This window comes from Octopus bimaculoides, chromosome 12, assembly GCF_046866305.1.
Source record: "Octopus bimaculoides isolate indiv1 chromosome 12, ASM4686630v1, whole genome shotgun sequence".
Classification (NCBI taxonomy): domain Eukaryota; kingdom Metazoa; phylum Mollusca; class Cephalopoda; order Octopoda; family Octopodidae; genus Octopus; species Octopus bimaculoides.
The window spans coordinates 8,383,514-8,394,940 of record NC_142939.1 but is presented as its reverse complement, the minus strand read 5'-3'; the positions used below and the strand labels follow the sequence as shown (position 1 = coordinate 8,394,940).

General features: G+C 34.8%; 1 protein-coding gene across 3 annotated transcripts in view; it reads left to right on the top strand.

Annotated features, from left to right (window-relative positions):
* The first annotated feature begins 531 nt into the window (after positions 1-531).
* Positions 532-11,427, top strand: part of LOC106880175 (CST complex subunit CTC1) — a 40,917-nt gene continuing 30,021 nt past the window's right edge. The window contains exons 1-9 of one of the 3 annotated variants that reach the window (XM_089360759.1): positions 532-666; positions 1,531-1,768; positions 4,400-4,801; positions 5,264-5,357; positions 5,843-5,954; positions 6,600-6,665; positions 8,008-8,077; positions 10,815-10,898; positions 11,331-11,423. In XM_089360759.1, coding sequence (XP_089216885.1) covers positions 1,724-1,768; positions 4,400-4,801; positions 5,264-5,357; positions 5,843-5,954; positions 6,600-6,665; positions 8,008-8,077; positions 10,815-10,898; positions 11,331-11,423 — 966 coding nt within the window. In that variant the 5' untranslated portion in view covers positions 532-666; positions 1,531-1,723. Of the gene's footprint in view, positions 1,769-4,399; positions 4,802-5,263; positions 5,358-5,842; positions 5,955-6,599; positions 6,666-8,007; positions 8,078-10,814; positions 10,899-11,330; positions 11,424-11,427 lie in introns of all 3 variants that reach the window. The other 2 variants (XM_089360757.1, XM_089360760.1) reach the window with 2 other exon arrangements.

The following is an 11,427-nucleotide window of genomic DNA, read 5'->3' as shown; positions in this document are numbered from 1 at the left end:
AAATTAGTTAATACTCATTTTATTCATATTTGGACAATCATTTTTTGAAAAAGGAAAATCATCAAATTAGAAAAATTGACTTGGAATCCAACAGAAAAAAAAAGAAAGAATATTTATTGTTATACTGCCAAAATTATCCAGATATTTTATCATCAAGCTTAATTACAATTGGGTCAAAGTCGAAGAAAATATTCTTGGAAAAAGTTCTCCCCTGACTATGTTCCAAACTTTCTCAACTTCATCAACAACAACTATGTTGACCAATTTTTATTCTTAAAGATAATGAAACAGTACAAAATGGTGATGCAATACTTGCAGTGTAATGATTTCAAGTAAGTAGGAAGAAAATAGAAATAAAAAATTACTCATTTTATCCCGGTTACTACTTTTGCCTCGCCCCTGTTTAACTAAAAATATTCAAGTGACAAAAGGTCCAAGAGTTCCGCGCTTTGCACTGACTAAAAGTTTTGATGCTTTTCGAAAAAGGCAAAGCACGAAACTCTCTCACTCTGAGTCACCTATGAACTTTGACGAGTAAATAAATGTGTATGTGTACAAAGTATCTGCCCACCACTACTGGTGCGCTCCTTTGTCTTTCCAGTCGTAATTCTGTTCCACTGGGTGTGGGACAACCGACCGTTACCGAAAGTATGGTGCATACAAAGAGTAATATACGTGTTTATATATTAATACAGCTTTAGTTTACCTGTTTATACATATACGACAGGCTCCTGCACGGCTTCTGCCAACCAGACTCCATTTACAGAATGTTTGCTAACCAGAGGTTACAGTCGCGGACTCTTACTAAAGAGCCATGCTTGAGAAACGAAACTAGTCACATGTTACAAGGCCAGCCATGACCATCCCTTCACTTCACTTCATCAATTTGTATGCTCAGGATTATATTGTCCAAAAGTATCCTTCTTATTTATTTAAGACAGTAGGGTGACACCTGTCAAAGATTTGAATGCTGCGACAGCGTAAAAATTCGGCGTACTTACACAAGTATACGCCCACCCAATTTGGTTTTTTTTATATACCTTTCATAAGAATCAATATTTTCTAATGAAATGTTCTACCAATGCTTTTCCTATGGTGTAAATTATGATTATATCAGAGTTTAAGTTTTTTTTTAATGGTGGGCGCACACACGTTGACACACATCATATAATTGTTTTCAAACTTTCAAGTTTTATTTTGTAGATAAACATGTGCGCGCGGCCAACTATGTTTTTCTCCATTGAATTTCATAATCGTAATCTGCTCTATCTGATAGATATTTGGTGAACATGTCATTAAAAACATGTATTTTTTTTAAGTTATGAGAAATAAATATACACTCGAGAAAGTACGCCGATGCTATTTCGTTGCTATTCTAACTTCTACAAATTCGCTTTTTCACATTCACCTTACCCTTCTCCCGCCACTGACATAGAAGGGAAAGACGATTAAACGACGCCATAACACTTCCGTTTATTTTCCTGTAAAGTGATTAAAAATCATGTTTGTTTGTGTTCTTCGTCTTTTAAGCTGGTAAAAACAAACGCCACGAGGAAGATTTGATTTGTCAATTTCAACAAATGAAACAACTGCGAAGTCTTACGCCAAAGTTTATGTTCAAGGGAGGTCACTCTGATTTACTTGGCGCGGAATTCAAGTAAAACAAACTTTTCAATTATATTTCCATCTTGATTACAAAAAAACCAGCAACTATTCATCTGAGATGGAATCCCTTTTAAAAACAACTGATTTGGGCAAATCTGCCATTGTAAGTGCTTTATGTTTCATTTATCATTTCTTTTTTTTTTTTATAAATATTATTAAAAAATGCATTTAGATGTAAACAAGTTCCACTACGATATAATCTTATATATAGTATTCTATAATTATAATACTGTACACTTTTCATCCGAATATTTTCTTTCTACTTTAACCACTTAGCACTTCCATTAATCTTGTTGCTTGACTCCAGGTTCGAACACTGATGTTCAAAGACAAACTGACTTCGACCTTACCGTCTTTTTCGAATTATATAGATATACGTTAGATAATCTACTTTAAGATTCCCCTTTATCATTTTATGTGTCCTTTCCCATTTTTAATATTATTCGGAATATTTGAGAGAGATTTGGTTACTCAAATTACTCGAGTGTCAATGCAAAAGCGGCATGACCTCTCAAAGTCTGGGGGGTAAAACCCTGTAGTTATGCCGCAAAAGCTTCCTTTATGATTTGTGCGTTAACTTTGTTATTGAGAAGATTTATCAAATGAGGAAACGGGAACTCAACAAAGATTATTGAGTACTTTCCTATTATCAACAGCCAATTTTTCTTTCATTCACTAAAGGATTCGTAAACGAATTATTCCATTCGTGAAACAAGAGTAACAGTTGAACAGCGGACTTTCGGTATAGCTATCACTAACTCACGTGGAAGGAAAAGTGCAAAGAATTGAATCAAAAATCTGTGGTTTATTTATTAATACTTCAGTATATAAAAAGAAAATTGGCTATCGATAATAGAAAAGTACCGCTAATTATACTTGAAAATCGATCGCATTTCCTGACATGGTAAACATGGTAATGTTCGGTATTCGTAAAAGAAATGTCGTTTTAAACGTAATTTTAAAATCGGCAATTTGTGGGAAAAAATTTATTTCTTTAATTTTTGTTTTTATGTGCTGGGATTGCTGACAATGACTTTGATCTGCCCGAGAGAGCTGAACAGTCAAACATACACACTCACAACGTTGCCAGTAAACATTATGATCCACTCCAGATTTCGATTCAACTCATGTCAACATTTTAAATGATGATAAACACACACACAACACCCACATTATATGCATAGGAATACAGTAGGGTAGAGATGTTGTTATTGTTTTAGCCCTAGGTCAATCCTGGTTGCATACAATTATGACTTCCCCATTGTTTCTTATATACAAGGAGGGAATCCAGGATCACATCATCCAGAATGTCTTTCCACAGAATAATCTCTGATTTAAAACATTGAAATGAAAAGAATGTTCATGGGGCGGGGCTGAAGTTACATGTGTTTGCTTATTTTGTAACTGTTTCTGATTATATAACATATATTCAAGTACAATATATTAACCTGTTTTTTCAGTTTATTTTATTTTATTACATATATAACACATATATATATGATATATATATAATACAAAACCACATTAAAATACAAATCCCAAACTGAAGAAAATACAAACATGAGTGAAGAAATGACAAAAGAGAATATTCAGCATATTTTGCTTTATGAGTTCAATAGAGGCAACTGCACAATGGAAAGTGCAAGGAATATTAATGCAGTGTATGGGGATTGGACAATAAGCATAAGCCAGAAACTTCAGCCTAGAAGATGAAGGTTGTCCTGGAAGATCTGTAGAGCTCAGTGAGGACATCTTGCAAACCTTGGTGGAACAAAATCCCATCGTAACTGTTGAGGAACTAGCAGAGAAGCTTGGATTTCGTTATTCAATTATTCATTAACACCTGTGTACCATCGGAAAAGTCAGCAAATTGGGTCAATGGGTTCCTCACAAACTTTCTGAGTCTAATCACGTGCAGAGAATGAATGTGTGCTCTTCTTTGCTGTCACATCTCACGAATGAACCTGTTTTGAACCGAACAATGACTGGTAACTAGAAATGGGTTCTCTATAAAAATGTCAAGCGTTGAAGACAATGGTTAGGGAAAGGAGAAACACTGGCACCCCAAGCTAAAGAAGGTCTTCATCCACATAAGGTGTTGTTATCTGTTAGGTGGGATATGAAAGGTTTAGTCCACTTTGAACTTTTAAACTCAAACCAAATGATAACAAAGGAGATCTTCTGTGAGCAGCTTGGGCGGCTTAAGTCAGTGCTAGAAGAAAAAATGACCAAGGTGTTCTTCCATCAGGATAATGCTTGGCCACATACAGTAAGGATGACATTCCAAAAATTGGAACAGTTTGAATGGGAAACGATGTCCCACCTACCATATTTACTGGACATTGCCCCATCTGATTATCATTTATTCCGCAGTGTTCAAAATCATTTGGACAGAAAAAATATGAATTCTGTAGATGAGTATTTTTCTTCACGGTCAAGTGAATTTTGGAAGAGACCCTTAAAAGTTTACCAGATAGGTGGAAGAGCATTGTAGAAAATGAAGGAGAATATATTTTAAATTAAAAAAGAACTTTGTTTATCTTAATTTTGAAAAATAAAAGAAGTATAAAAAAACAGGTACATTATTTATGGCATGACCCATTATATATATATATATATATATATATATATATATATATATATATATATACATACATATATAATAATATAATAATGAATACTGAAATAGATATTAGTTTGTTATTCTTACTTTTTATTTTATTCTGCTTTTCAGGGACAACAGTTCCTGAAACTGTTCCTTAGTCACTATGACAGAGTCAAATTTATTCCCAAAGATTCCTGCCCAATACCACCAGCTCCTGATATACTAAAGACACTTCTTGATAACATTTCTCCTGTAAAGCTTTTAACATTGCAATTTGCTTGTCTTGAAAAACTTTTTGATAAACACACTTGTCATTACAAACTGGTTCTTCCTTTAAACAAGTCTGAAAATATAGAATGTTCTCTAAATTGTGTAACTGAAAGCCATGATACCAGTCCAGAAGGTCTTCCATGTAAAGATTTAATTCTTTTTGGATTTCTGTCTTCTCAAAATGAAACACCACTATCAGAGAGAGGTCTTATTTTCAACACACTTCATCTACAAGACTCAACTTCTCAAATTCCTTGCCATGTAAGTTTCTCAAATTATTTTGTATGTATATATATGTGTTAGTGTGTGTAGGGCACAGGCATCTCTGCCAGATCAGATTGGAGCCTGGTGTAGCCATCTGGTTTGCCAGTCCCCAGTAAAATCGGCAAACTCATGCTAGCATGGAAAGCGGACATTAAATGATGATGATGATGATATATATATATATATATGTGCATATATATATATATATATATATATATATATATATATATATATATATATATGCATATATATATATGCATATATATATATGCATATATATATATGCATATATATATATGCATATATATATATGCATATATATAATGTATATATATCTATACATGTTTGTATGTACTTAAATACATATTTATGTATCTTTGTGTGCATGTATGTATGGCGACAGTCTTATATATTCTCAATAATGATATATATCCTGTCTTTTTCGTTCATCTATTTCAGCTAAGCATCTCTGGATGCAACAAACTGCATAGTCTGGTGAATAAGTGGATCTTGGTTACAAATGTTAATGTCATTTATACATCTAAGAAATCTGGTAAGTTCTGACTACGTTATTTTATTTTAGTTGCTGTCAGTTGTTCCACCTTTTTTTTAATTTTTTTTTTTACACAAATTGTCATGTTGTAAGAAATACCTTTTGCAATTTATGTGAGTTTAGGTTTGATCCTGCTGTACAACACTTCAGGCAACTTTCTTACTTGCTACCATAGGCTGGGTTTAATCTGTCAAGGGAATATTCAGCAATCACCTGATGTCATGATTCACTAGAATATTACCCATGTGATCCCAAAATCTGACCAATCACGACTTTGTGTTGGATAGGCTTCAGTGACAACGATAATACTATGTATCCATCTGCATGATGCAAAACCTCCCCCACAACCAGGACAGAACCAAATGCACCATTATTTAAGAGAGGAGTAATTGTGTCTTGTACCTTTGTTATTAATCATTCTCACCTTAATTAACATTTGATACACCTGACAACAGACATGATGTATTTTTTTAATTTATTTTCAGGATACTTGGAGCTTGTAGGTGAACCACTACTCCTTGCTAGAACTGCCATCCGTCCAAAGCTAACTTTTGATGTTTTTCTTGTTGATAATGCCTTCCTTTTGTTATATAACAGGTATCTGTCTCTGTTTGTCTGTCTAGCCACCTATCTATCTATCTATCTAGGTCTGTCTATCCATCCACTCTCTCTCTCTCTCTCTCTCTCTCTCTATCCATCCACTCTCTCTCTCTCTCTCTCTCTCTTTCTCTCTCCCTCCCTCTCTCAATGGTTTTGAGGGATTTGCTCTTATCGGTTGTCAATGCTGGCTAGCCACAGTGAGTGTTGATGAAACTCGAGTTAGTTAAAATTTACTATACTTTGTAAATCTAAATGACCTTATAAGGAGTGCATAGTTTCTGTAGAGAAAATAATGAAATTAATGAATATTAGAAGGATGGAGATTTGCAGACCCAAGTTTTATTATACGGTTATTTACATCATTCTTCAGTTAGACCTACTTGTGTTATTGGATGTGATAAATTGTCTGTGACTGTGTGTGTGTGTGTGTGACTTTATTTTAGTATCTCTGTGATTGTGTTTGTATTTGTGACTTTGAGTGTGTGTGTGGAAGAGAGAGAGAGAGTGTTTGTGTGACTTGTTCTGTGACTGTGTATATGTAATATGAAGCTGGCCAAATACATAGATAATTAATATAATTTTTCTCACTAATTAACCCTGTATTTGCAATGCTGATTAAGTTGTCTTCTTGTAATTGAACAGGGACAAGTTTAATGTGAGCGATATCTCTGTAGCTGGCTCTGTGTTTGCTGTTTCTGAGATTGGAAAGTAAGTAGGATTCCTTTGGTTCAGTTTTGGTTCATTTTCTTTGAAGACTTATTGCTGTTGTTCTGGTTGTTTAACCCCAGGTGAGTTCTGATAGAACAGATCTATCATCAAACGTATTCTACCTATGAACATCTCTTCCAAGTTAAAAGTCTGTACCATCACACAGCGGTTGGGTGTCTGCTAGTAAGTGAGCTATTACTGCAGAGCAGCCTCGTTGTCAACCTTACTTCTTGTACACTTGCACATCATTTGGTACCTGACACGAAGACCTAGAGAGGCAGTCTAGTGTCGGGATGATGCCAACTGTCTTATTCACCATCCAAAGTGTTTTGTTCAGAGAAGTGGGAAGAACTGCGGCGATGGAGTGAATGTCACAATAGTCAGTGTAAGTAAGTGGAAGCTACTAGCAAGAGCTCAGAACACAGGCAGCTTGCTCCCAATGATCACAGACAATGCTGAACCCTGAACACCAGCAAGCTGAGGTAGTGGTGTGAGTAAATGTAACGCTAGTCGATGTAAGTAACTGTCTGCGCATACATATGTGCATCAGTCATTCTTTCATTTCACATCTGCTTTACCTAACTATATATATATATTTATATATAAATAAAGAAAGAAAAAGGAAAATGCACTGAAATATTTATGTTGAAAAAAATGTATTTATGAAGTAGAATACCTACACAGCACGTGTAAAATATTTTACTTCATAAATCTCTATTTTTCAACATAAATATTTCAGTGCATTCTCCTTATTTTTGTTATAATTAACCACATGGTGTCTTTCTTGAACTTTTTCAATATATATATATATATATATATATATATATATATATATATATATATATATATATATATATATATATATATATGGCTGTGTGATTAGGAAGCTTGCTCCCCAGCTACATGGTTTGGGGTTCAGTCCCACCGCGTGGCACCTTGGGCTAGTGTCTTCTGCTATAACACCGAGCTGACCGAAGCTTTGTGATTGAATTTGGTAGGCGGAAGTTACTGCCGTGTGTGTATTTGTCTGTGCATGTGCTTGTGCCTCTCTCCGAAAGAGAAAGAGAGAGAGGGGGATATATATATATATATGTACTAGCTGTTGGACCCAGTGTCCCACTACCGAAAGCACTTCAAAGTCATATCCAAAACACGAGGGTATTCGCAGTGCCTATGAAATGAAGTGAAATGGCTGTAACCAGGAACAAAGGCCATGACAAACTAAAAAAAAAAATGCTATTTCACCAGAAGTTTTCTCTTTATTCTATAGAAATTATTTTGAAACTTAGAAACGAATGTCATAATTATTATTTACTGCAAATTTATATTTGTTCTTTGACAGAATCAAGAAAGACTTTGTATTTTTTATTGAACTCGTCAAAGGAAACCAGTCCGTTGTGATTCTTGTGAAAGTAAGCAGTTTCTTTGTTATGCTTTTGATGAAGATATCTTCATTTAGTTAAGGAGTTGCGTAGATAGAAACTGTATCGAATCCAAACTGGATAGATTGTACTTGTTACACTGATTCGGCTTGAGAAATATTTCTATGGTTAAGATGTTTGCTTCAAAACCATGTGGTTCCAGTTTAGGTCCCCACAGTGTGCTACCTTGGGTAGGAGAAATATGTTTAAGATATATATACAACCACATGAAAAAGGGCTGATATAGCTATATGAAGTCTGATGCAGCCATATGTTATGATGGGCTTGTACAGCTGTATAATATGAAAGGCTGACATAAACATGGTGACCCCAGTAGTGCTGGTGACAGGAAACAAAAAGCATCTAAATCTAACACATGCTGTAAAGTAGTAGTTGGTGATAGAAAAGACATCCAGCCATAGAAACAATGCCAATGCAGATGTTGAAGCACGATGCAGTCCTTTGAACCATCGGATCTTTTCAAAATATGCAACCAATGCCAGCATGGAACGTGAATGTTAAATGATGATGATAATCATGATGATGATGGTGACTGTCATTTCATACAACAGGCTGATATAGACATCATCATATCATTTAATGTTTGTTTTCCATTCCGGCGTGGACTGAATGGTTTGTCAGGGTCTGGTGAGCCACTGGGCTGCCTTGTACTGCGCGTCAGCTTTCGCATGGTTTTTTTGGCTTGATACCCTTCGCCAGTCACTTTACAGTGTGTACTTGATGCTTTTGATTTCATGCCACAGACACGAGTGAAGTAGCTAAGCAACTTGCAAGACAAGAACAAAGAAGGGAAAAAGGGGGGAAAATGAAAAAGTCTTTTAGACTAAATGAGAAGAGTATTCGAGAGGGTAGAGAGGAGATTTTTTCAGAGGAAAGCAGGGGTGTCTTGCTGTGGAGAAGATACATAGCTACCCAAGATAAGACATCCATATATGAAGGGCTAATACATCAGTGTGACATGAAGGGTTGATATATGTTGGGTATCTGAAGAATCCTCGGTTGTTATGAAAGATCTCTAATCGAGGCTGATCAATGACAAGCATTAGGAACCTATTGTTAGCTTAGACTTAGGAACGTTTAGTCTCTTAATGAGATGCACAAAGTTTGAAATTTACAGAACGATGCTGAATTTTAAACATGTTAATTGTGCATTGGTGTGAAGATTAATACTGAAATGGTGAGGATATTTGCATTGGCGGCTGTGATATGGATGGTGGTGGTTGTGGTCATAGTAATTTTGTTGATAATGATTGAGGAAATAAGGATGTAGGTAGTAGAGTGTAGTGGTGTTGGTAGTGATGGTGATGATATAGAAGAAATAGTAGTTTGGATGAGGCTAATGGCAATTTATGCAAGTAAAGAAAAATATATTATAACTATAATTAAAACAATATTGTTTCATTGTGCTCAATGTGCACATTTGTAATGGAGATATTTCAACAATTTAGTGCCTGTGTAAATGGAAATTATTACAAAAACATAGTTATTATACGATCATTTTTTTCTGTAATAACATTATTAATACTAAGGCTGCTGGGAGGCACACCTAGTGATAAAATACCTGATTAAAATATAATGTAATACAGTTTCACGATGCTCTGCACGTGCGTTTGTAATGAAAACTTGCCTAACAGTTTAGAAGATAAGATGTACAAATGATAGAATACCATATAAAAAAGAAAGTTATAATAAAATATTTGTATAAGAAATGCATCTGAAGTAATCGTAATGTAGTTTCACTGTTTTCTAGTTGTCTCTATTGTATTGGAAACATGATCAACAATTTGGTACGGATACATACCAGTTTAATGGATTGAAAATTGAATTTAAGTGGGCGAATAAAATGGTGTTATGAAACAAAAGAGTGGTAATGAGAAAACTATTATTGAAGTTAATAGAATAAAGCAAATCGTTTTTAATACCCACTTTTCCGTGCATGTATTGGATAGAGTTTTTTGAAGCAGATTCTCTATGGCTGTATGCTCTTCCTCTTACTAACCATCACCCATTTCCAAGTAAGGTAATATTTCTCCATGGCCATACATATTTTTTTGAAAAATATTGGAAATGAATGGCACAGCTTGTGTGACAGTGACACCCATTTACGAATATCATGCAATGCCAAGACAAGGAGACACTAATGCACAAAATGGTGACTGTTCAGTCTTTGATGTAATAAAAAGAGTCAGCAGGCTCTTAAAAGATAAATATTAGTGACAGAAGTAGTATTAATAATAAATGGCAATCTCTATATCTTATTTAATGTGAATGTATTATTAGAATGCTGTATTGCTGTGGTATTTGCATTGACGGATTCCCTCAAATAAAGCCACAGACATGGTTTTCCTATGTATTGTTGGTTGTGGGATTTGGCTGGCATGTGGTGAGCAGATACCTACAAATGATGAAGTGCAGGTAGATAAGAATGCCATTCCTGTCACTCTTATTTTCCTTGCAGTAAATTCACTGGTGGAAGAACCTCTCTTGCCACCCTAACCTTCCTCTCCAAATGGAATTTGAAGTTGATGAATGTTTGGTTAAAGAGAAAAATGCCAATCACCAGTCTTTTGAATATTTTTCCATCTTACAAACTCATTTGCTATAAGCAAAAGACAGGAAAACTGCCTGCCCAAAGTTGGCAGAGCAATCCTTCTGTTCTCCTGGTTATTGAAACAACATTATAAATTTGTATTGTCTTTCTATTTAGAACCTACATTTACACTGGCAGCAACTTGTGTGTGTTGGAGAAAGTTATGTATTCACTTCATTAAAGCCAACAAATATTGTAACAGTAAGTATAAGACTGATTTTTATTATTTTTGCTGTTTTTTGCTTGTTTTCTCCGTATTCTTTCTGTTGAAGAGCGTAGCTCGAAACGTTAAAGACTTTCTGTATTCCTGAGTGTTAAACTAATACATCCTTTTGTTGTCTACACCACCTGTCCTCGTCTGTTGTTGTTTTTTTCGTAAATTCTCTTATAAATATATATATATATATTATATGTATTATACATATATAGTTCAAAAACACCCACAAGACTGTGATAGTCAATGAAATAGAAATAAAATAAAAAATTTATTCTATCTGTGTGGCCCTGTACCAAATGCTCCATGGCCTGTTACCTGAGTGCATCCTGGGGGTTGGGGACCACTGTTGCAAACTATATTATTCCTTTTTTGTCAACAACAAGGTATTATTTCATTCTATGTTAATATAATTTCAGGCTATGAACTCACTGATCCCTCTGTATGTTCCAACCAAGAACTGTCAGCTGTATATAGCAAATGATTATGAACTTTCAGTTTGTTCGTTAAAGGTAA